General features: G+C 43.3%; 1 protein-coding gene across 1 annotated transcript in view; it reads left to right on the top strand.

Moving 5' to 3' along the window:
- TH (tyrosine hydroxylase) overlaps positions 1-24,488 on the top strand; it is a 34,944-nt gene extending 10,456 nt beyond the window's left edge. Inside the window, exons 3-13 of the mRNA XM_006272424.4 lie at positions 3,979-4,153; positions 5,700-5,788; positions 6,907-6,974; positions 12,093-12,143; positions 13,334-13,479; positions 14,528-14,663; positions 14,933-15,002; positions 17,092-17,148; positions 18,037-18,132; positions 18,302-18,435; positions 22,452-24,488. Coding sequence (XP_006272486.1) covers positions 3,979-4,153; positions 5,700-5,788; positions 6,907-6,974; positions 12,093-12,143; positions 13,334-13,479; positions 14,528-14,663; positions 14,933-15,002; positions 17,092-17,148; positions 18,037-18,132; positions 18,302-18,435; positions 22,452-22,611 — 1,182 coding nt within the window. The 3' untranslated portion in view covers positions 22,612-24,488. The remainder of the gene's footprint in view (positions 1-3,978; positions 4,154-5,699; positions 5,789-6,906; positions 6,975-12,092; positions 12,144-13,333; positions 13,480-14,527; positions 14,664-14,932; positions 15,003-17,091; positions 17,149-18,036; positions 18,133-18,301; positions 18,436-22,451) is intronic.
- Positions 24,489-26,188: the final 1,700 nt, after the last annotated feature.

Below are 26,188 nucleotides of genomic sequence, written 5' to 3'. Positions count from 1 at the left end.
TTCCAGAAGTGGCTGCAGACACTTTTGGGGATGCAATGGCACTCCACTCCCCCACTGGCACTTGCAGGGGGGGGTACCAGTGCTCCCGCCTGCCTCCCCTGCCCATTGCCTAAGAGGCAAGTGCAGCCAGTCAGGGGATGTACCGGTGCTCTCAGGGGGTGCACGTGCACCCCTGTGCACCTCCTATGCATCGCCACTGGTGCAATGGTGGGTGGGACACATTGTACCCTGAGGTTCCCCCCTGTGGCTGGATCCCTCCCCTCTGGTACTTCCAAGGCCTCCCCCAGTTGGAACCCATGGTTCTAGCCTCCATTCAGAGGGAGCCCCTGGCTCTCAGCTGTGGGGGCTGCCTGGCATGACTCCAGGCACATGGGATCAGGAGCATTGTAACCTCCCCTTGTGAGGTTTGCCCTGTATTGGAGTCTCTGGAATCTCAGACAGTTGAGCTCCAGACCGTGGTGCAGAGGCTGTGTGCCATCAGGGATGGTGAACAGGAGATTGACTCCTACTGCCAGGCCCTTCATCCCAGGAAAGAAGAGGGAAAACCTAGGTCACCTGCCAGGACCAGGGATGCCAAGAGGCACCTCATACTGTCCAGCCAGAGGGATGGACAAAGGTTGTCTCCAGCCCCAAGGCTCACTGTACCAGAGCGACCACCCCCCTGGATCTCTGCAACAGGTACAAACCTCTTGCAGCACCAGTAGAGCTTGCAGAGCTGCCAGCTACTGCAAGTGAGGAAGAAACATGACCAGCTAGCATCCCTAAGATGAAATGCAGAGTGGTCGTTGTGGGTGATACCCTCTTGAGGGGGACAGAGGGAGCGATCTGTCACCCTGACCCCTTAGCCTGGGAGGTCTGATGCCTCTCGAGAGCCTGTATCAGGGATGTAGCCGAGAGGATCACAAAACTTATCTGGCCCTCTGACCACTACCCTTCTCTCCTTATTCATGTGGGCACAAATGACACAACTCGGAGCAATCCCAGCCAGGTCATGAGTGGCTACAGAGCTTTGGGAGCAGAGCTCAGGGAGTTGAGGGAGCAGGTGGTTTTGTCCTCGATCCTTCCAGTTATGGGTCACAGACAGAGGAGAGAGAGATGAATTGAGGCAGTAAACAGAAGAATGTGGCACTGGTGCCACCATGAAGGCTTTGGCTTTTACAACCACAGTCCACTCTTTGGAAAGAGAGGCAGTGATCTGTTGGGAAGAGATGGCCTCCACCTCACTCCACTGGGGAAGAAGCTCTTCTCAGCCAGAATGGCTGACCTGCTTGACTGGGCTTTAAACTAAGCTTGCTGGGGGATGGGTGGACAACCACCAGAGCAAACTCACCAAAGTATCAACCAGAAAACCAGGATGCTTAAGGGAGCCCACTCCTACTCCAGCCCAGGAACAGAGCTTCTCCATGAGTGCAAGGAAGCCTAGGGCCTCCAATAGCACACTTACTTGCCTGTACACTAATGATAGGAGTTTGGGGAATAAATAGGAGAAACTGGTTCTTCTATTAAACAAAAATGACTATGATTTCATAGGGATAATGGAGACCTGGTGGGACTCCTCCTATGACTAGACTACCAGTATAAATGGCTATACCCTGTACATATCATGCTGAAAAAAGGGCCAGGGGTCTGAAAAAAGTCCCTACAAGTTGAGATGTCCTCCTTGGGTGCCAAAGTGGAGACCCTTTGGGTTAGAATATGAGGGGAATGTAGTGAAGGGGATACAATGGTAGGGTTCTTTACAGACCTCCAAACCAGGAACAAGTGCTCGACCAAGAATTCGCCAGGGAACTGGCTGAGGCTGCACACTCTCGGTACATGGTTGTCATGGGAGACTTCAACTACCCAGACATCACATGGGATGAGCACTCAACCAAATCTGATTGGTCATAAAGCTTCCTTACATGCGTGGATGAGCTCTACCTATCTCAAGAAGTTTATGAGCCAACAAGAGGCAAGGTGCTGTTGGACGTGGTACTGGCCAAAGGGGATGATCTAATCAGTGACCTAAGAATCAAAGGGAAGGAAAGGGAAGCTGGGTGACAGTGACCATGAGTTGATCACTTTCACTATCCATTGAAAAGCTGGCAAGTCAGTCAGCAATGCAGAAGTCCTGAACTCCCCTCTCTGTCAAATCGTGGCCTCTCAGGGCCTCAAGAAAAAGGCTCCTGAGCTTATGAAAGTCAGCTTTCCTAAAGTCAAGGACTTACACGACCTGGTCATAGAAGGGAATGAGATTGGTCAAGCAAGACCTACCCGCAACAAGCCCATGGTGCCCATCTTCAAGAAAAGGAGGAAAGATGACCCAGGAAACTACAGGCCAATCAGTGTGACCTCAATCCTTGGGAAGATTTTGGAAAAAATTATCAAAGAAACCATTCTTGACAGGTGAACAGAAGGCAACATTCTGAGGGATAACCAGCATGGGTTTGTTGCCGGGTAGGTTTTGCTTTACCAATGTCATTTTCTTCCATGACCAGGTGATGCGTCATCTGGACAAAAGGGAAGAGATTGATATCATATATTTGGACTTTAAAAAAAAGCCTTTGACCTGGTGTCCTATGATGTCCTCATGGGAAAATTGGGCAACTGCAGCCTTGACTACTCCTCAGTCCGATGGCTGGGGAACTGGCTCCAAGGTCAGACCCAGAGAGTGGTAGTTGATCAACATGGCACTTGGTGACTAGACTAGTGGTGTCCCTCAAAGCTCTGTTCTCAGACCTGTACTCTTTAATGTCTTCATAAATGATCTGGGCACTGGAGTCAAAAGCAGACTGGCCAATTTCGCTGACAACAGCAAACTGTGGAGAAGAGTGTCCACACTTGAGGATAGGCTGGTGATCCAGGCTGACCTCGATAGGCTTGCAAGGTGGGAGGATAAAAACCTGATGGCATTCAATACAGAGAAATACAAGGTGCTCCACCTTGGGAATAAAAACCCACATCACACTTGTAGGCTTGGCAATGCTACACTCACTAGCACCATGATTGAAAGAGACTTGGGGGTCATGACTGACCACAAGATGAATATGAGCCACCAGTGCAATACCTCTGGCTTGCATCTACTGATGCATCTTGAGCAAGACCCAGGATGTTATCCTCCGGCTGTACTCCACCTTGGTAAGGCCGCAGCTGGGCTACTGCATCCAATTCTGGGCTCCACAATTTAGGAAGGATGTGAAGAAACTTGAAAGAGTCCAGAGGAGAGCCAAGTGCATGATCCGAGGACAAGAGAGGCCTTATGAAGAGAGGCTGCGAGCTATGGGACTCTTCAGCCTGGAGAAGCACAGGTTCAGGGGTGCAAGCACCTATTCTGGACACTTTCAAGAAACATGTGGATGCTTATCTTGCTGGGATCCTTTGACCCTAGCTGACTAACTTGGGCAGGGGGCTGGACTCGATGATCTCCTGAGGTCCCTTCCAGCCCACATGTCTATGAAATCTATGAAAAATGCAATATTTCAGCCCTTTGATATGATTGCCTGTACTGAAGTAGAATGAAATAGTCAAAACAGTTAAAATATTGAAATTTCACACACAAATTCTGAGAAGTTGCAAATCAGAAATTTAAAATTTCAAATCAGTATTTAAAAGTGAAAAAACGTATTTTTTTAATGGTTTTCCTGATTGAAGAACTGTGGGGGGGGGGGTGTCACATTTTCCCAATGAATTTAGACTAAACCACATTTTTCAAGGTGCAGATTTCTGCTGAAAATTTTTGATCAATTAATGGAACAAAAAGGATATCAATTTTGTAGAACAAGAGCATGAAATTAAGAGAAAAGTATCTTGCCTCTGACTGCTGGGTGTTAAAAATCCAGAAACACGTGTACCCAGGGCCACATATATCTATGTTCTTATGCTACCTACATCTTGGGCAAGCCTTGTACTTCTGGGCTTTCTTTTCCACTTTAATTTAATTTTTCAGAAAGTTTGCATGTAATTTGATTGATCTTCCTTCCCCTTTCCATCCTCTTAAAGACCTTTGAAGCAAAAATTCATCACCTGGAGACAAGACCTAGCAAGAAACCTCGTGAGGGGGCCAGCGAGCTGGAGTATTTTGTCCGGTGTGAAGTCCACAGCTCTGATCTTACCACTTTCATCAGCTCCATCAAAAGGGTGTCAGAAGATGTGAGGAGCACAAAGGAAGACAAGCGTAAGGAACTTTCAGACTCAAGTCAAATGTGGGGAATGAGCATTTCAAATGGAGGTACAGGGATTTCATTGTTCACAGGTGACTGCTACAGTATAAGAATTTGAACAAAACAAAATACCTCTGCAGTGAGCCCAAACGCCTCAAAATTCCCTCTTTTATTCAGTTCCCTCCTCCCTTTCAGGGGGGTCTGATTCTTTATTCCAGGCCCAAATGACAGCAGGAGTAGAAGTTAATTGCCAAAAATGAAGCCCTTTCTACACAGCTGCCATAGTGATCATCAGGATCAATAAACACAGGCTTACAAGAATCATAAGAAACAAAATTTATGATAGAGTGGGATGCATCCTATATAAACCCTTTGATTCTCTCTAACTATGTAATTGGCTACTACCTGAGGGACCATCTTCCAATTTCCAAGTGTACTGAATAAGAGAGTGCCTCTAGATTATAATTTATCACTACAGGTCCCCATAACTGTAAGAATTTAGAGGATAAAGAGCCCTATGGAAGGTATTCTCTCCACATCAGTAAGATGCCAGTGATTAACTGCTTGTCTGTAAGCATTAGTTCTTAGAAGAATTCTCTCTAGTTAGGATAAAAATATGCTTCAATAATGCTTTAAAAACTCAAGAGGTTTCTGTAGTCCACATGGTTACAAGTCATGGAAGAACCGTTAGGCAGATGAAGTAGAAGGTAGTGCTAGTAGCTTATAAAAAAAAAAACCAACCATACTGAGAACTTTAGTTGCTTACTGTTGAGACCCCTATATTAAAAAGAATAGGGTGAAACTCTATCCTGTTGGTGTCAAGGGAATCAGCAAGTGATTTAAATACAATACTTCCTCAGCCTTTCTATTTGGGCTGGATAGGGAACAACTCCAGCTAAACATGACCAGATAGTGTGAAAAGAAGAGCAGGAGATGAGGATGATGGAAATCAGTTAGTCGTGGGGTCTTTCTTCTTACTACAGTTAGACAGAAAGAATTATATAAATGCAGTCCCCAAGTACCACCTTAGTAATAACAGGTTCCTGTTAACTCCTTTCACATTTCTTATGATTACAACCATTCACTATTACCTGATCATTGTTGTGTCATCTGAGCTGGTGATACAGATGAATAACCTGTCCAAGACATCAGTCCCTATCTAATGGTGGAGATGATTATGATGATAAAATGAAGGTGTTCTCTCATCACCTACTTAGCTTATGAGGACTTGAGCTTCAGCAAAAGGAGAAATAGGAAGTGAGAGAGTCCTATAGAATCTTAGGTGCCTTATTAGGGCAATATATTTTTGCTCTTGCAGGCCAGAGGATGGTTTGAGTGAGAGCCAGTTTACTCCTGGTTGCTTCCTTATGTCAAGAAACAGCATAATATTGGGAGGCTGGAAGAGAAGCCATACTTAATTGTGAGATGGGGTCAGTGTATTATGCCTGGCTGGGGGTAGAGGTATGAGAGGGATTATTCGGAGTCCCAGAACAGTCAGCAAAGCAAAGTACATTATGTTGTTTCCTCTCTCTTTTTTTATTTTATTTTATTTTTTTACAGTTCATTGGTTTCCAAGAAAAATCTCTGAATTGGACAAGTGTCACCACTTAGTAACCAAATTTGATCCAGATTTGGATTTGGATCACCCGGTGAGTTAGTCTCTCTGAACACATCTTTGCTTCTCAGTCATGTGTCTTTTATCAGAAACAAAAACATGGAAAGAACCCATTATTGAAGCCAGTAAGGAATTCTTCAGTGGAAGATCTCTTTTGGGGGAGAAAAGCTAGTCTGACAAAGCTTCAACTGTTCACAGGAAAGCACCAATTCCAATTGATATCATTTAGAGATAATGGGAGGGAAGTTTTGAAATTTGGAACTGTCCTGTTTCATTATTTTGGAAATGAAACATTCCAATTTTTATTTCAAAATTTAAGCAACTATGGTAAAAAAAAAATATAACACACACAAAGCTGAAATACAAAAAAAAAAAAAAATCAAAATAGTTGAAACAAAGCAAATGGTTTCAAATTTTTCACTGATTAATATTTTTGAGATTCTGTCTTTTACTCATAATGTAGAAGAGAAAATCATTTCTTACATAGCTCTTTTAGCAATTTCTGTAAACACATTTGCCTTTTCCCCCTCCCCGCAAGAAAACAGATTCAGTTTCATATGGTTTCTTTGGTGACAGAGAAGGGATGCTGATGCCTTATGTTGGTTTGAAGGACCTAGTGGATGAATAAAGGGGGCACACATTGGGTTGGGATTGTCATACTTTCCAGGAAAAGAGTACAAGGCTGTCACTTTGGGATGGGAAATGGAGCTACCCCTGAAGTACAAAGTGTGTGTGTGTGGGGGAGGGGGGGGGAAAGTTTCTCTTACAGAGAGAGGCCACTGCTGGCTGGAAGTGTGTGTAATTCCCCATTAAAAGGTCTATTTTAAGTGGAGGCATGTTGATATAGAGCTTTATATCTTATATGGCAAAATGGCTGTATGATGTTTTATATTAAAACATAGGCCAGAGGATTTCCCTTGTTTGGAGTAAATCATCTCTAAAAGACAAAAGAACCCCAAAACCAAACAAAATAACAAAACAAAATCCCCAAACAAAACAAATAATCTTTATTTTTTTTAAATGAAAAAAAATGCCCAGTTAAAAAGAAGCTATCACAAACTTTTGGAAGGTTTTTTCCAGTCAGCAATGGACTTTCCTGGCTGAAATGATAAGTAAGTAACTAAGATGTTTCTCTGTTCCCTTCTGTCACAGGGATACTCTGACCAAGCATACCGGCAGCGGAGAAAAACGATAGCAGAAATTGCCTTCCACTACAAACAGTAAGACACACACTTTCCTAATATCTGTGCAGCACAATGCCACCTGCTGGAAACTCATTATACTACTTCCATAAAATGACTCCCATAGATTTTCTGTCTCTGTCCACCAGTAGCATAACTAGGGGTAGGAGAATAGGATACAAGTCCCAGGCACAAATCTAGAGGGGACACCAGAAAGGTGGCTCTGAGGGATCCCACATTCTACCATAGAAATGGTGGCACTGGCAACAGGAGCCTGAGTGCAGGGAGATAAGACTCTCCGCCCCTTGGCATACCTTCCCCTGGCTCTTGGGCATCTCTGCCCAGGGTGCCAAAACCCCTTTGCCTAGTTACCCCTTTGCTGTCCACATTTTCCCTCCTCCATTCTGTCTTCCCAAGTTCTTTCCCTACTCCTACTCTCTGTTCATCCTACCTTCCTCCTAATTGAAAAAACATGGTCAGTAATCTGTAGATTCACAGATTGCATACCACAGGCCATAGAACCTGGTCTAGCAGTTTATACAACCAATGCCATAATGTTGGTCCAAGATGCAGCATCTCTCTTTTAGAAGTACTAGAGAATCCATCCAGCCTCCAGAGAAGTTGTTCCAAGTGTTCATTACCCTCATTGTTAAAAATGTGTCCTCATTGATGGACCAAATGTGTTTAGCTTTATCTTTCAACAACGGTCTCTTATTTTATCTTGCTCTGCTAAATTAAAGAACCATCTGCTATAAGAAATCTCCTTCTCCTGAAGGAATTTTCACACTACAAATAAGACATCTTTCAACTTTCTCTTGGATAAGATAAAAGTTAAATTGATTGAGAGCTTTAGTTCCCCTCTATAACCCATGTTTCCCAGATCTGGAATCATTGTTGTCATTCTTTCAGAACACTTTGCAGTTTTTCAAATACCTTCTAAAGTGTGACCATCAAAAAAAGGGCATGATATTCTACTACTGGTCACACCAATGTCATATACAAAAATAATATATGGCCTTCCTACTCCTAATTAATATTCTTCTGCTCTCCCTAGGGTTGACCTTTCACTATTAGCTGCAGCTTTGTAAGAACATAAGAAGCTCTATACTGGGCCAGACCAATGGCCTATTCAGCCCAGTATTCTGTTTCTGACTGTGGCAGTGGTGCATGCTGTTGAGTATGTTCCTCGCACTGTAGAGGGAGAGCATTGAATCAGATGTCTCCAGAGTGATCTGTCCCCTAATTCAATAACCAATAATGGATGCCAGGGGGGGTAAGAGATGCCAGAGGAAGCACCTTCAACTTCATGTTCAATAGGTATTAGTAGCTCTATCTGCCTCCACACCACCTCCTGTGGCAACAAATTCCACAAAATAACTACACATTGCATTAAAAAGTACTTCCTCTTGGTAGTTTTAAACCGGTCGCCTACTAATTTCAGTGGGTGCCCCTTAGTTCTAGTATTCTGGCATTTGGTGAACAACAGTTCCTTGTTCCCTTGATCCACATCCTTTGTGATTTTTTTTTATATCCTGCTTAAGGTAACATAGCTTGCTTCCTTTGTCTGATTTAGTGGCCAGTCACAAGCTGCACAATAGTGCCCCTTCTTATAGTTTGAGTTAAAACACTGGCCTATAGCACTCCAAGTCCTGCCCTTTTGAACTATCAGTAACTTAACAGGTGGCTAACAGTGACTTTAATACAGAGCCCCACTCCCTTCCCTTCTTCCTATTCCATCTTTCATCACTAGATGTATCCAGTGAATGTTAAATTCCAGGCATGTGACTCCATCCGCCAAGTTTCAGTAAGATCAATGGTATCCAGTTTGTTTTAAAATAAAATGAGGCATTCCTACTGTTTATTTTTAAGGCTTCTAGCACTTCTAGTAATAGACAAATGATGAATTTTTATATCTTGTGAGGCCTCCATTGTTTACAAATTATGCTGAGTTATGTGTATGACTATAGGTACTGCATTTGTTCCATACAGATACTCATTTAAAACCCTCCTGAAAATGCCCTTGGTTTTCAGTATTTAGTTTTTCAATAAGGAGTGAAATTTCTATGGGAACTAGAAACATTTGAAAAATAATCTGTTTAATCTTTCATAAAACAGTGTTTGAGGTGTTTCCTATTAAACCCTACAGTTGTGTATACTCCCTATGTGTCCAAGAACACTTGTACTGGCTTTATGACCCTATACTAAGTGTTTATCACTAATTGGCTCCATGACCTATATGTTAGAGGAGTGTGTTTCCCCAGTATATCTGAATTAGGTTTAGAGTTAGCTAATAAATGCCATGCAGTATGGTGGATATATCAGTAATCCTCAACCAGAATGCTGGGGAGCCCTGGTGTGCCCCGAGGTGTGAGAACATAAGCAGATAAGCTAAGCAGATAAGCGCAGACTCAGGCTTGTGTCTGCCCGGACAATCCTTTAGAGTCATAGAATTGGTGGACTGGAAGGGACCTGTAAGATCATCAAGTCCAGTCCCCTGCCACAGGCAGGAGGTCAAAGAGCTCAAACTAGCTCAACACGGTGCTTACCCAGATTCCTCTTGAACACCTCCATCGATGGTGACTGCACCATCTCTACCGGCAGCGCGTTCCAGATTCTAGTTACCCTTATGGAGAAGAAGTTCTTCCTTATGTCCAGCCTAAATCTTCCCTCTATTATTCTGTAACCATTGGCCCTCATCCTCCCAAGGGGTGCCTTCCTGAAGAGTTGACATATTTGTAGGTGTTTATCAAGTCACCTTACAGCTTCCTCTTACCCAGACTGAACAAACCCAGCTCCCGGAGTGTCTCCTCATAGGGCCTATCCTTCAGGCCCCTGATCATGCAGGTGGCTCTTCTCTGCACCCTCTCGAGTTTATCCGTATCCTTCTTGAAGTGCAGTGCCCAAAACTGGGCACAGTACTCCAGTTGCGGCCTCACCAATGCTGAGTAGAGAGGGAGAAGCACCTCCTTGGATCTGTTGGCAACACATCGGCTGATGCCCGCCTGAGTTCTGTTTGCCCTGCTGGCAACTTCATCGCACTGTTGGCTTATATTCAACTTCTGGTCGATTGTGACCCCCAGGTCTCGTTTAGATGGTGTGCCAGCTAGTGAGTTACTGCCTATCATAGTTGTATTGAAGTTCTTCCTACCCAGATGAAGGACCTGGTACTTCCTTGTTGAACCTCATCTGATTCTAATCAGCCCATAGAACCAGTCTGTCTAGTTGTCCTGGATCTTTACCCTATCCTCTGGTGTGCTCGCATTTCCCCACAGCTTGGTGTTATCTGCAAACTTAATCATAGAGCATTCCATCCCCTCAATCAAATCATTAATCAATATGTTAAAAAGCAAAGGTTCAAGCACCAATCCCTGTGGGAAACCACTGGAGACAGTCCTCCAGGATGAGGCCGTCCCATCGATTACAACTCTCTGGGACCGGCCTCTAAGCCAGGTATCCACTCACCTCACCCTAAGCTGGTCCAGGCCAATCCCCTCCACTTTGATTGAGAGAATTTCATGGGAGACAGAATCAAAGGCCTTACTGAAGTCTAAGTAAATAATGTCTACCTCATGACCCTTGTCCAGCTGGTTAGTTACCTGGTCATAAAAAGGACACCAGGTTTGTCAGGAATGATCTACCTTCTACAAAGCCATGCTGGTTGTTTCTTAATACCCTGTCAGCTGCAAGCTTGTGATTGATGGCCTTTTTAACAATTTTTTCATAAGTTTTTTCCAAGGACCAAAGTCAACCTGACTGGTCTGTAGTTTTCAGGGTCATCCCTCCTCCCCTTTCTTAAAGATGGGCACCACATTGGCCCTCTTTCAGTCATCTGGGACCACCCCAGAGTTCCAGGACTTTTCAAGTATCTTTGCCAAGGACCCTGCTATGAGTTCAGCCAGTTCTTTCAGGACTCTTGGATGTAGTTCATCTGGCCCAATGGACTTGAAAATGTCACATGCCAGCTTGATCTCCATGCTTACCTTGGCTTTCCATATCGCATACCTGCTGAACCTTTTTTTTTCCATTGATTATATATGTCTTTTTTCTTTTTCAAAAGTTCTTCAATGTTCCTGTTCGGCCAAGCAGGTCTCTTGGCTCCTTTCACACTCTTTGATCACGTGGGAATGGTTTCTTTTTGGGCAGTGACAATTGGTCCCTTGAAGAAGAACCACTGATACTGAACTTCCAAATCGTCCAGTCACTGGTCACAGAGGGACTTTCTAACTAGCCTCCTGAGTTTGTCAGAGTCTGCCCTTCTGAAACCTAGGACTTTTGTTCTACTAATTTGGGATCCTTGCCTTCCAGTGGATGGTGAACCTAATCAGATCATGATCACTGTCACCCACAGTACCTCCAGATCCCCTACAATGTCCTCCCCTTTGGTGAGCACAAAGTCCAGAGTGGCTTTACCCCTAGTCAGTCCTTCAACAACCCGTGACAGGAACAGGTCATTGATAGCTGCCAAGAAATTAGCTGGCTTTCTGGAGTTGGCCAAATGGTCTTCCGGACCTATGTCAGGGTAGTTGAAGTCACTCATGACAAATTGGGTCCTTAGTTCTGGTTGCCTCAGTCAGTTCCTTGGAGAATGCCTGATTGTTCTCTTCTTCTTGGGAGGGAGGTCTGTAGTAGACTCCCACCATCTGGTCTTCCTCTCCTGAACCCCCTTGTATCTTGACCCAGAGGGTCTCGAGAGATCTCTCCCTGCTATTACACCTGACCTGCAGGGAGGAGTACTGCTCTTTTATGTAGAGGGCCACCCCTCCTCCCTTTCCAACTCTATTCTTCCTGTAGAGCCTATAGCCCTCAATATCCACTTCCCAATCATACGTCTCATCCCACCAGGTCTCTGCCAGCCCAATGAGGTAAAAATCCTCATTTACCCCCACTGAAAAAAAGATAAGCACTGTAATATATAAAGTTAGTTTTTTAAATTAGGTGCCACTCAATTCACAGAAGTTATGGAGAGGTGCCTTGAGTCCAGTGAGGGATGCCTTGAGCCCTAAAACGTTGAGAACCACTGATTAGTACATCCCTTACTCTGGGTTTCTTGTGTCAGGGAGAAGGGGGCGGGGGGGGTGCTGTCTAATGCCTTGGGAACCATAGCACACAGCATGCAATCCACTTCCTTTTATTTACTAACCCCTGATTGTCTTTCAGTGGAGATCCAATCCCTCATGTAGAGTACACAGCAGAGGAAATAGCTACTTGGTGAGTGTTGATTTAATCCAAAATCCTTCATGGTGCCTTCCAATTGAAGCATGAGCCATTTCAAGGAACATTATTTTAAATCCCAGTCATCGGTTATGGGAGAGTACATCTATACAAATAAGCAGATCATAAAAAAGAAGGAGGTATATACTGGGATTAGCACTGGAAAGTGACTTGAAAAAAAGTCACGTCAAACGGTAAGGTAGGAAGTGACTTCTGGAAATCATCTAATCTAATCCCAGATCAAGGCAGGACTGTCCCTGACTAAACCAAGTGCCCATCTAACCTGCTCTTAAAATGTCCTAAAATGAAGAATCCACAGTCTCTCTGGGTAGCCTGGTTTAGTGCTTAACCACCTGAGAAAGTTCTCCCTAATATCCAACCTAAATTCCCTTGCTGCAATTTAAGACCACTGCTCCTTGTCCTGTCCCCTGTGGCCATGGAGAATAGTCTCTCCGTCCTGCATATAAACTACCTTTAAGCTATTTGAAGACTATAATCAAATGGTGCTCCCATTTTTTTTTTTTTATTTCCAGACTAATAATCCTAGTTCTTTCAGCCTATCCCAGGCCTCTAATAATTTGTGTCACACTCCACGGGACTCTTTCCAGTCTATCCACATCTTTCTTGAGGTGTGGGGCCAAAACTGATCACAGTACTTCAGGTGAGGCCTCACCAGTGTAAAAAAACCCAGAAGAATCACTTCCCTTGATTTGCAGGTGACACTCCTGTTAATACAATGCTGTCAGCTTTTTTTGCACCAAGAGCACACTGTTGACTCGTATTCAATTTACGGTCCGCTGTGACCCCTCTATCTTTTCTGTAATGCCCAGCTGGTCATTCCCCAGTCTACTACAATTCTTGTTGAATTTCATCCCATTTATTTCATACCACTCCTCCAGTTTAATCAAGGTCATTCTGAATCCTAGCCATACTCTCCAGAGTGCCTACAGTTTCATCCAGCTTAGTATCAACTGTAAATTTGAGAACTGTGCACTAAGTCCCATCCTCCAAATTGCTACTGAAGATATTAAGCAATACCAGACCCAGGACAAACCCCTGGGAATCCCCTCTCAAATAAAGGATGACAAAATGAGTACTGGATCATGTCTGCTCTGATGAAATGAGTGGTACGGAGAATTAGGCTAGATGCTGAATTCACACCTTATGTTTCACCTGTCATTCTGAAGGAAGGAAGTTTACACCACACTGAAGAGTCTATACCCAACTCATGCCTGCAAAGAGCACCTGGAGGCTTTTTACTTACTGGAGAAATTCTGTGGCTACAATGAAAACAATATCCCTCAACTGGAAGATGTCTCTTGCTTCCTGAAAGGTGGGTATTTTGTGTGCAAGGAGGGAGAAGAGAAGCACAAGCCAGGGGCACAAATGGGCTCACAGGGGACTGTGTAGGCCTCCACATCCCTGGATAACCTGGTATGCATACTAAGATGGTGTGTGTGAATATGGAAGAGGGAGAACTTGGGGGTGAAGGCAGTTCCCGATGAGGGGGGAACAAGCATGTAAGTGGCATTGTGAAGGTATGCAGGTGGTATAAAATGAGAAATAGATTTGGCATCCTGGTGCGCACTTCAGGAGGAGCAAAATGGGAGCTAGTACAAGGGAGCATTCCCTTCTGGGGAGCCTGACTGAGTTCAGTGATCAATACATGCCGCAGTCTGTGAATCCAGGTAAAGCTAGTGCACTGACACATGGACCTCAAGGATCCTAGGAAAGTAGGTTGAAGAGGAGGACCACATCAGGTCATCTAGTCCAACCCCCTGCTTAAGATAGGAGCAAATCTGGGCACAGTCCCCCAAGGGAAACCTCACCAGGACTGAACAGAGTGGAAGAATTGCTTCCCTTGATTTGCAAGTAAAATTCCTGTTAATATAATCCAGTAGGCTGTTAGCTTTTTCTACAACAAGAAGAGCACACTGGTGACTCATTCAGATTATGGTCTAGCATAGGAGTCTGAAGCAGTATTTAGGGACCCTTTGTGTGCAGATGTGTATCACAAGTGTGGGAGCAAGGATAGACATGGGGAGCAGAGGGAATGAAAACCAGTGTAAAGCCATATCCTTCATGTGGGGTTGGTAGGATGGGACTGAGCCCAAGCACTGAGATATTACTGTAAGGAACCTGTTGTCCTCAATGGAGTTTTAACTTTTGACTATTTACTGTCCTTTCTGGGCCATCAGGGAATTCATTGCCTATTGCAAGAACAAGCCCAAGTGGGCCAGGGTAGAACTAAATGCCTCTACTTACAGCAGTTGTACTTTTACTGCCTTTTTTTTTAATGCTGAATGGCTGATGGTGCACCTCTTAGAGACCTGGCTCAGAGAACATTCACTATTAAAAGGCAATTGTCTGCATTATTTCAGAGAGAACCGGGTTCCAGGTTCGACCAGTGGCTGGCCTCCTGTCTGCACGTGACTTCCTAGCCAGCTTGGCCTTCAGGGTGTTCCAGTGCACACAGTATATTCGGCACGCCTCTTCACCCATGCATTCCCCAGAGCCGTGAGTACTTGCCCAACGTTAAAAAAAAATATATCACTCTCCTCCATGCAGAGCTCTCACATTGTACCTAGGCAGTTTGGCACCCTGACAGCAGTGGTACATGGGGCAGCAGTAGCAGCTGTTATTTTTGCACCTCCCTAAATCAGCACCCAGGGCTGGTGCCCTGTTTCCCCCCACCCCACTAAGTTACATTACTGCTAACTCCTTTGTCTGCTGTGCAAAATCTATTGATCCCTAATCAATCCTTCCTCTCTTCTTTCTCATGCAAGGGACTGTTGTCATGAACTTCTGGGGCATGTACCAATGCTGGCTGACAAGACATTTGCACAATTTTCCCAGGTAAACAGGCCATGTTGTTCCTTGTCCTGAATGCCCAACAGTAGGCCTTCCTAATGCAGAGTCAGGGTCAGTGATTATAAGGAAACTCAAGTCAACTCCAGCCCCAGCTGTTCCCAGAAGGAATTAGTGCGCAGAGCTTTGTACGTGCACTGGCTGTTACTGAGATACTTGACTTCTGTCTCTTTTTAGAAACATAGTTTGGAAGGCAGCATAGCTGAAGAGAAGCTGACTGCTTAAACCAGACCTAGTAAAACATGTGGTAGGACTATCAATGAGAGCTGGAGAGAGCCATCATACCATGCAATTTACCCCATGGATCTACCTCATTCTGCAAGTCATCCCCAAACAAAACTTTGAACTTATTTGATTGTTTCTTGAACATGTGGTGATAATGTAATCTCAGCCTATGCTGGTGAGAGGGATCTCTTTACTTTAAGATCAGCTTTTGACTCTTTGCTCAGTATTTCTGACATGAGATTTACTGCTTAAGTTCTCCTCCTCATCATTTTTTTGTACTCCCAGAGTGTCTAGGAGCACTAGCCATGGACCAGGACTCCACTGTGCTAAGCACTGAATAAAGACAGAACAAAAATAAATAGCCCCTGAATCATACAGCTGACAATCTCCCTATAAAACAAGAGGAATAATCTATATATAAACAGCCTGGGTCACAAGAAAAGGAGATACTATTGGTCAACTTGCTAGGAAAATGGTCTAATTTTTAGGCTCTTTGTACAAATTAGGTAGAAGAGAAGCTGGCAGGGAGGGTGAGGTGAGTGTGTAGATGTTTATGGAGAGCTGCTCATATTCATGAAGACAGCAGGGAAGGAGAAAGCAAAATATGTATTTGCTGGGAAATTTAAGTCAGTGGGTAATAGAAGCTGGACACATGGGTTGATCAGAGGCAGGAAATGGCATCTCAATAGCAATTGAGGTTGATAGGTAGTGTCATGTTGTGGGTTCAGTTCACTGAGGCAGAAGCCATTTTTACAATGAGGTGTCTTTATTCATGCTGCCAGCACCCAGGCAGTCATCAGACTCTCTGGCTAGGGACAGAAATTGCACAGAGTGGTATAAGTGATTGGAAACTGGTTCAAAAAACTGTAACACAACAGAAGTTCAGTGCAAATAAACCACTTTCAAAGTGGCCAAAACCAGCTTAAGATAAACCTGGATGGATGCAGTATCAGACTTCACTGATTTAGGTTAAATTGGTTTATTGAACTTCCATCCCAGATCCCCTCCAGATTCAAGTTAACTCTCAGCCCTCCAGCATCCCAGGATGCTTTGCACTTCCCCCACAAACCTCCCCTTGCAGGGTGGGTAGGCTAGCCTAGCCCAAGCTGTCTGCTCCAGCCAAGCAGGGAGGTGTGCTCTAGCGTCCTCCAGTTTCTGGCCTGGGCCACTAAAGGCATGTGGCTACATTTCTGGAATCAAAAGTGAATGTCCATTTACTTGCCGATCAGTTCAATCTATACAGCTTAGACTAACCTGCAAGGATTGAACTGATTCAGCCTCATGCTTTTTGACTGTCTGTACTTAGCCCCTCTCTCCTGCTCTGTCTAACTCTGCTGAACTCTTAAAAGCGTACAATCCTCACATGTAGGTTAAAGGGACAGGACTTGAAGGGCCTTGCAAATGGAAGTGTAGTATCATTTCTGTTTACAATTTAAATAAGAGAGACAGGGAAAAAGGTAGTATCCCTATTTACAGATGGGGAATGAAGCATTGAGAAATGAAGTAACTTGCCTAAGGTCACACAGGAAGGCAACAGAAAAAAAACAGACCTCCTGAGCTCTCCCAGTCTAGAAACAACGTAATGACCTTTCTTCCTTGTTTCCTTTTACTTCCCTATACAAAAGAGATACCATCAGGAACAATAAAAAAAAGCTGCTATAGTTTGACTTCAGAAATTGTATGATGCCATCTACTGCTAGCCTCTGAACTGCTGGCTATTGGATAGTGTGAGAAGGCCAAAGAATGAGCAGTGCCTGAGAGTGGGGCTGACACCCAAGTCACTAGCAATGGATCTAAATAGACTATGAAGCAATCTGGATTTATACTTTAGCCTTCTTCCTTCCCTTTCCAGGATATTGGACTTGCATCTTTGGGAGCAACTGATGAAGAGATTGAGAAACTTTCAACTGTAAGTGTCTGAAAAGATCCCAGTCGACTCTAGCAGTACTGTGTGTTCCTCCTCCTCTTGAGGTGGCAGTGCTTTTAATTAATGAGGAAGAATGGGCTAGTAATTATAAAGCAAGTTATCATTACATGCAGATTCAGTAAAGACACCAAGGTCAGCCAGTAGGTTCCCGATTCTGTGCCTGTTAAGTTAACGAAAGTCTTCTCCATTAAGTTCAAAGGGCACTGAATTGGTCCCTTCCCAGCAACACAGGATTTACTGATGAAATATGTTGAATGTGGGGGCTGAAGAAAAAAAGAGAACAAAGGAGCTGGGCTAAGACTCTCATTAAGCCAGTGATGTTTCTCCTTGCCCCAGAACATCCCCATGGCTTTTGCATACTTGAGGGAATTGGGTGGTTATGAGATCTAATTGCCTTCAGAAGCAGATGGTTTAAGGATTAAACAGATCACTAAATGGGAGCTGGTAACAATTTTCTAGAGAGCTAGGCGGGACCTTAGAAATCTTTTATTTTCTCCTGAGCTGGGATCATCCATTAAATCAGCCACAGACCAACCATAAGAAGTCCAGTTCTACCGAAGGGAGACAATCAAGCAGTTCCATCGTCCAGCTGCAGAAAAGGGATTTGAGAGAAGGACTCAGGCTAGTCATTGATGCTACTTCAGTGGTTGTAGCATGGAGAAAGCGATCCAAACTGCTCTGAAGCATAGGGACATTCAGACCGAGGTTTCTGCCTCAGTGACCTCTCTGATTCATTTCAAGTCCACACCTAGCAGCCACATGGATGTTGCTCCTCTGCTCTGAGCTGAATGTGCAGGTTCAGAGGTCAAAGGAAAATGAAGGAGAAAGAGTCACCTCTGAGGGTTTTTTTTTTCCCTTTTCCTTTCACAGCTCTACTGGTTCACAGTGGAGTTTGGACTCTGCAAACAAAATGGGATAATCAAGGCCTATGGAGCTGGGCTTCTGTCCTCTTATGGGGAGTTAATAGTAAGTCTCAACCTATCCACCCTTCTTGGTTTACAGACTCAGTGCAGTAAAGAACCCCATTCTCTTGCCTCTCACCTTCTGATTTCTTTAGCCGATCCACTTGCCCTATCACTCTCATGTGCATCAGCCATAGTCTCCATTCTGAATTTTTTGTTTGTGCTTTGTTCAGCACTCGCTGTCAGATGAACCAGAGGTCCGGGATTTCGACCCAGATGCTGCTGCTGTGCAGCCCTACCAAGATCAGAGCTACCAGCCAGTGTATTTTGTATCAGAGAGCTTCACGGATGCGAAAACCAAACTCAGGTAAGAGTCTTGGAAATGCCAAGATGTAAACTAGGTTGATACAGTCAAACATATTAGGACCTGCACAGGCTTTGAGTCATTCAGAACAATGCTTGGTACCTATAGCGTCTCAAAAGTACTTTATGGAAAATCATTTTAGGCCTCACAAGACTCTACAGGCAAGTCAGTTTTTGCTTCTTTTTTAAACACGGAAAACTGAGGTGCAGAGTTTAACCTCCAGGAATCCTAACTGTTAATCTTTTGCTCAAAACAGGAGTCCAGAAGAACTACCTACCCACTTGATCCTTTATCTTTTTGAGAACACTAATCCAGCAAGTGGCAGGAGTTGTAAGGTAGATCAGGGTGCATGACTTAAGAAGCAGGTAGTAGATGTGGTTGTTCTTTTATCACAAGGATCCAAGAGGATAGCCCTACCTCTAGCATCAGTGACAGCCTGACATTGCAGAGGGCAGGCAAAGAGACTAAAAACTCATGCCTGGTTGTAGATCCCAAGGTCTGAGTCAAAGTTCCCCTTAAATCTCCAGTCTAGTACTCTCATTTTTTTTTCAGTCACACTCCCTACCCTTGCCACGCTGCTAACAGTTATCTCATCAGTGCAAGTGTGTTTATCCACATTTATACATCTGTGAAGGGCTGAAGAACAGTGCTGCAGCTGAAAGGGTCTGTGGGACTTTGGGGTCATTTTTTTCTCTACAGTTCTATGCGAGAAGGCAACCAATAGGCCTCAGTTATGAGAGTTCAGTCTAATTTTTGGTTTTACTCCCCTCATGAAGGTCTGTGTTAAGTAAGGCCAAACCATATTTGCTAGATGAGAAATCCACTAATTGGCTTGTGGTATGTACATTGTGATATATTTGAAACTTGTGTGAGCTCTCAGTAGTTGCTAGGTATCTGACCTACCCTTGCAGAAGTATTCAGCTAATGAATGCTTTTCAGAGCTTATAACATCTTAGTCTCAAATTTCATTGGTTGACTAGCCCATCATCTATCCTGCTGTTGGGGTATAGCACACATGAGGTTCTGGAGAAAGGCAGATTTCTCTGGGTCTATTTCAGTAACATCATTTGAATCTACCTCCCACTAAGAAAAGAAAAAAATTATTCTGACTTTAAATGTCCTAATATAGCATAAACAATTGAAAAAAAAAAACACCCTACATTTGCATAGCATTCTATGGACAAAGTGACAGATCCTTGCCTTGAGGATAACTTGCAAGCTGCTCTGGGGAGGAAGGCCCTACTCATACTGTTTTGGCTCTACATTAGTGCAGGAACACATAGGATGCTTTGCAGGACTGAGCCTTGAAGTAATACAGCAAGGTACATGCAACAATTTTTCAGTCATCTTCAATGCTGTGGGAGACTGCTCTGGTGACAGTCTGTCTATTAACTGATGTGCAGAACAGTCTGCAAAAGAAAATACTTATGCTCCATCCTTTTATTTCCTTTTAAAATGAGAGACATTGACTATTTTCTCATTATGAAAGGAAATATAGGTGTTTGTTAAACAATGCATCTCAAAAGGTCAGTGATTCTCCCAAGCCTAATGGCCCACTGGCTACAGAACCTCATGTGCCTTAACCATGCGAGTTCAGTGGCATGTAGGAGCGTGATGTGTTCACCACTTTCAGCTGCCTTTGACTAACTAACCCAAGGGTTCAATCTCATGCATCTGAAGCAGTAGTAAAAACCTCATCTGCCTTGTTGCTGCACCCCACATAGTGTACACACTCAGGATTTCTTGAAACTACAATAATTAATTGTAAATAGTGTGCTTATAGCCTACCATGTGTACACCTGAATCACTAGTGAACCCATGAATCTATTTAACACACCAGCACCCTTTACTGTGCTTTCAGTGTTTGCCTGAGACACAAGTGTTCAGGTTCACTCCTTCCCAATCTCTCCTTTCCAAGAAACTCAGCTGCTTCTTTGCTGCCAGATAATTTAATTATCCATCTCCATTTATTGGAAATTCATAGTAATCGCAGAGAATTGTTTACAATACCTGTCCCTGCTAGAAGACCTGATACTTGATGCTATTTAAAGGTTCACTGAAGGCCACTTAGATATTTATACATGAGCTGAACATGAGGTAATTAATGCAAATACTAATCATGACAATAATAATAATCATAATGATGAACCATCACCAATTTATACTAACTAATAGGAGTCAAAGTCATGGATTAAGTTCCTACTATGCCGGACACAGAAGAGAGGTGAGAAAGAGAGTTAGTTCTTCAAAGTTTTATATTCTGGCAGATACATAGCTATCCATCCAGTTTCCAGCCATGTACAGTAATACTAATGCTTTTCTGTGAATTAGGCAGCTATAAACTGGACATGGACAAATTTAGACTGAAAATTAGAAGGAAAACGGTAACCTTCAGATTTGTGAGGATCTGCAATGATCTACTAATTGCAAGGAGGACTGCGATGGGAAGGAAGGAAGGAGTAGAAAACACCCAGCTAGCTTTTAGATGGTGTTTGATCAGTTTCTGAAAAAGATGCTCTGACACAGTTGCCTGAGATATCTGAGAAAGTCCCCTCCAATCTTGTGCCTTATGATATATTCTGCCCTACCCAATTTGCAAGAAAAAACACACTTTTGGCAATTGGACTCCTCTTAATCACCCACATTAACCCTTTCAGCAGTAGCATAAGGGAGGTGGGGGTGACTGGGGCAGGCTGATTGCACTGCTACAAATCAACACAGCAGGAGTCATCACTGCTGTGGGCACCATGTGGTTGGAGCAGCACTGTTATGCCTCTGCCTGTCAGTGCCCCACCAAACCATCTTTCCTTTCTTGAGCCAGAATTTATAATGCTAATAAATCTAACCTGGGTAACAATGAAAATGCAGTATTTGACAAAGGCCTCAGTAGGAGAGGGGGAAAGAGAGATATTTGGAAAATGTATGATCTTCCATATTGTAGTAGGGTTAGAGTGTTGTAGGCATGATGGTTCAGGAAATACACAAGGAATGTCACTTGATCCCTGAAAGCTTGCCCAGCAGCTCTCCCAACTATACAACTGATCCAGTAAAATATATCATAAAGAATCCTTGCCTCTCCCAAAATTCACTGCAATTCAGTGTCTCTAACATAGCCACAAGAGGGTGCCATAACCTAAGCGATTAGGAAGTGTTAAGGAGCGTATAGGCTTAACAAAAGCTGCAGGTCTCTTAGTTAGGGAATATATGAAGTTAAATAGTGGCTGCAGATTCCATGTAGAACATTCCACTTTTCTCTTTCTCTCTGTTTCTCACACGTTTGGATTTTAGAACATTGACCACTGGGGCCTGATTTTCAAAAGGTGCTGAGGATCCACAACTATGATTGTAGCTAGATCCAATTGAAAGTAAAAGTACTGTAGCTTTCACATACAGAGATACTTAACAAATGTGCCCTGTATCCCCAGGACTTTTCCAATAAACCCTATCTCCAGCCTTGAGCCTCTTCTGTTCATATTTTAAATTTCTACTCTTACTTGTAGCATTTTCTTATTATTTTCAATCCTCATCAGACTCTGGGCAAACCCCTAAATTCATGGGATGTATGTTCCTAGATTACTTGCAAGCTTTGGAACTTTCTTAAAAGACACTGCAGCACTTTTGAAAATGTTACCCTATGCCAAGACGATGTTTTGTAACTTACAGAAATACCTACTGATGTCAAGATCAATTTCATATTCACTTTTATTTTAAGCTAAGTAGCGTAATGCCTATACCTAATGAAATGTCAGTGCCAAATTCATCTGGGATGAAATGCAAATGAATGGAAATATCTCTGTAATATGTCAAGACTAGATAGTCATTACCGCTACAAAAGACAAAATTTAAAAATAGAGCAAGGATAGGTCTATTTGTTTTTCCTAATTAAAAATTCTTAAAGAAAAAGAAAAGGAAAAGAAAAATGGAAATTATTTTGGAAGTGTTTTCATGAGAATGTCCTTCCTGTTTTTCAAACCTGTACTAATTCCAATCCATCTGTATTTACAAATTTCTCTCTACAGGAGCTATGCAGCGCACATTAAGCGGCCTTTCTCAGTGAAATACGACCCATACACCCACAGCATCGAGCTCCTGGATAACCCACAAAAGATCCACCACTCCCTGGAGAATGTGAGGGATGAGCTTCATGCACTAATTGATGCACTGAATGTTATCAGCTAGTATGAGAACCACCCTAGTTTCCTCCCTTATGCCTCCGCCATCTCCTCCTCCCACTGGGGCCAAGATGGCCACCTGGTCTCTTTCTCTACCACTGTGCCCTTTTTGAGGTCCTGGCCAGAAGCTCCAATCTGTTTTCTTAGGGCTTGCCTATCACCATAGGTATCAGGATGCTATTCAATAACCATTGCAAACAGGTACATGCGTTTAAAGATGAATCAGTTTCTATGGAAGGCCAAAGAGTTGATCTATAGCTCAGTCAAGTCATTGGAAGCCTTCCTGTTGTCTACTGCTAACTGACTTGGGAATCAGTCCCCACAAGTAAATCCTGCACGTCTTGCTGCATGGCCTGCAGATCATGGTTTCCCAAGCAAAGTGAAGAGGACAAGAGCAGAAGAAAGATATAGGGAGTCAGGGATTTTACTTTAAGATCCCTTAAGAAACATGTTCCTTTAAATTAAAGAAATTCCAATAGAAACTTCACAAAGTAGCCCTTGCTGCTTACTCTCCCCCACATCACTGCTTTTGAAAGAGGATGTTCTGAGTGAAACCTGAAAGCTCTAACTCTTAGTTTGGGCTGAATTCCTAACTTAAGTCTAGATCCCAGAAACCTGATGCTTTCTTAAGGCAGGAATAAACTTCAGGAGCTTTTTCTAGGTCTTGACCTGAGCTAAATTGGCAGGCAAGATCAAGTATCTGAGTTACACCAAGTTCCTAAACTAGCATGAGCTTATGAGGAGTCTGGCCTCCAGACAGAAGTAAATTCCTAAAATAATATTGTTCCCTCTATCCTCATTCTTAAATTAGCTGCTCAAAGCCAGACCTCAGAGTAAACTGAAGTCCCAGTCTGGAGACAGCACCTCTATCCCAGGAACTTTTTTTGTAGTCACTTAACTCCCCTCCCCTTCTTGGAGTCTTATGAATCAGGTCCTTCCAGCTGACCCTTAATAATAAACTCTGAACTATAATAACAAACACTTGGGGCTTTTCTAGCTGCTGGATATACTCCTCTAACATCTGGCCCCAAAGTACAATTATCTGGGCAGCTACCTTCTTTCAAGATAAGATAATTAGAAGGAGGGAAGAAGAACTAAGCCTACAGCTGAGCTCACTGTTCTGATTCCCACCTACAGGAAATCAAGAGCACCTGCCCTGCCATTCACTTCAACAGGGAGGCTTTTGTCTATTTTACATCACTCAAGTAAGAGAATACACCATAGTGTTTCAATATTTTTTTCCCAACTCTTTCCCTTACCCGTCTGCATGCAAAGAGGCTGAATAAAGGGAACCACTTGTGGTTAAAGGTGCCTTAGCAATAGGACTGAATGACACTCAGACTGAACCCAGTGTTGAAACACATGCTAAACTTTTAGTACATGAGCAATCCACTCAGCCTATATCCAGTGCTCACTGACACCCATGGGGAATTTTATGATGATATCGAATGACATTGGATCAGACCCACTGTTAAATGTGTCACTCACTTAAAGATAAGTGTGTATTGTAAGTGTTCTGGGGCTGATTCTGGGAGCAGTGGTGCCATTTTCCCAGACCTCATAAAAATGGCCTGGAGGATGAACATGCAAACAAGTCATTGATTAAACCCTTCTGCAAATGCAGCATCCTGGGTGGCGGAAACCAAGGGGGCAGTGAGGAGGAAGAAGATGCAAGGCCTTCATCTGAGTCAGCCTTCAGTTTATTCACTGATATCTGTGTGTACTAGTGCCTCAATGAACAGTTTTCTCACTGTTGTTGCTGCTGCTGCTACTGCTATGGATGGATCTGTCTGTCTGTGTAAAGGGAAAAATATTTTTCATTTTGGAATTGTGCTGCTGCTGACATAATATTATTATTAATAAAAATATATTTCTGGTCTAGGATCTTGGTTTTGGCTCTCATGTCTTTCCTCATGTCCAGATCCAGGCCTGGCCCCTTGCCTGTGGGCAGGCCAGTAATACTACTGGGATCTCTTAAATCAGATCTTCAAGTTGTACATAGAAAAACATGCCCATTGTTTCTAAGGAACAGGCTTACTTGTTGCTTTCACAAGGTATCATAAATCACTCAGTAATGTAGACAGCCATTAACAGGAGGCTTGTTTCATATGAGTGATGCTTGTGTGGGTAACGAAGTGAAGGATGCATGGAACAATATCTTTACTTCACTTTTCCCCCTTCTAAAATTTCCTCACTCTTGCTACCACCTGTTCTGCTCCAGCAGAATTAGCAATGCTTGCATAGACAGCACGTACACAATCAGCATAGCACGCTGCAGCCCAGAACTCCTGAGCTCAAGCTGTGATTACAGGCATGAACCATCATGCAGGTAGCAGGTACCCTAACATGGCTCTTTGTCCCTCTCTAACCAATTAGACCAGATATAGAGCTTTATGAGTTCCTTACTGTCTTTGAGCAGAGAGGTGGCTAACCTGAGGATCACCTTCACCTCTGCCTGCATTAGTGCTTCAATTGGAACATCTGTACAAGTGGAAAAGTGTAATGTAGAAACAACCAACTAATCGTCTACAAAGGGGGATGCAACAAAGCGGGGTGAAGATAGAAACGTAAAAAAATCAAGGCAGTTCTTTTCATTCTTCATAATTTTGTTGCCAATATTTTTTACAGGTGCTGCAATTTCTCTCAAGCTTCTTCACAGGCTGTAAATAACAGTGAGTTAGATATTCTTATTCAGGAACATAAGCATGGAAGGGATCTCTCAGACATCAGGGCCAGTCCCCTGGTACCACAGGCAACTGTGCCACATAATCTTTTCATAACTTATCAAGGTCTATCTAAACTGTAGTCAAGTTTGTTGCATGCATAGCTGTAGATGGAAGGTTTTCCAAAGCCTCACTGCTTTAAGGGTTAAAAGCTTTCTTCTAAACTTCCTTATAGAATTAACTTGGTTTATTGCCAATCTGAGGTCAGAATTATGCCCCAAATCTCTGGAACTTGAAAACCAGCAAGGCACTAAGCCACAAGCAGTTGCATTAAACTTAATCAGACTTTATACATGTTTAAAATAAAACATGTCCTAAGGACGTAGGTCTTGACTTCATTAAATTTTGGATGAAGAACAAATCACTACACCTCTTAGTGCAATTACATTAGGATACCATATTTGGAAGTTTTATTTAAGATCTTCATGTCCTGAAAATAACTAGTATGTGTTTTCTAGGAAATCCATATACTTGATCTGTTTGTTAGGTGGAATTGCTTTAGGTACGGTGTATTAAACACACACAATTGTGCATTACTATTCTTCAGTGGCATCATTTTTAAAAGGGTGACAGTTGATTTTACCGCTTGTACTTTACCAGAGAGGCAAGTCATATATTACAGATCCAGCTACTGGCCACGAGAGGGGGATCTTCTTTCTGCACCACTTCTAAGTTATATATGGCCCCCTACTACAGGATATGAGTGCCTCATAACTTTTAGTGTACTGATTCTTAGGGCTGTGTGAAGCTTCGGGTGGTGATTCGATTCGGAGGAGATTTGGCCTGATTCTGTGGCTGAATCTCCAAATCTGAATCGAATCAGGGGACCAATTAAACCATCCGTATCAATTCCAAGCTCTC

The sequence above is a fragment of the Alligator mississippiensis genome, chromosome 2 (genome assembly GCF_030867095.1).
Source record: "Alligator mississippiensis isolate rAllMis1 chromosome 2, rAllMis1, whole genome shotgun sequence".
NCBI lineage: Eukaryota > Metazoa > Chordata > Crocodylia > Alligatoridae > Alligator > Alligator mississippiensis.
Note: the sequence above shows the minus strand (reverse complement) of the source record. Positions and strands in the feature narration are given on the sequence as shown.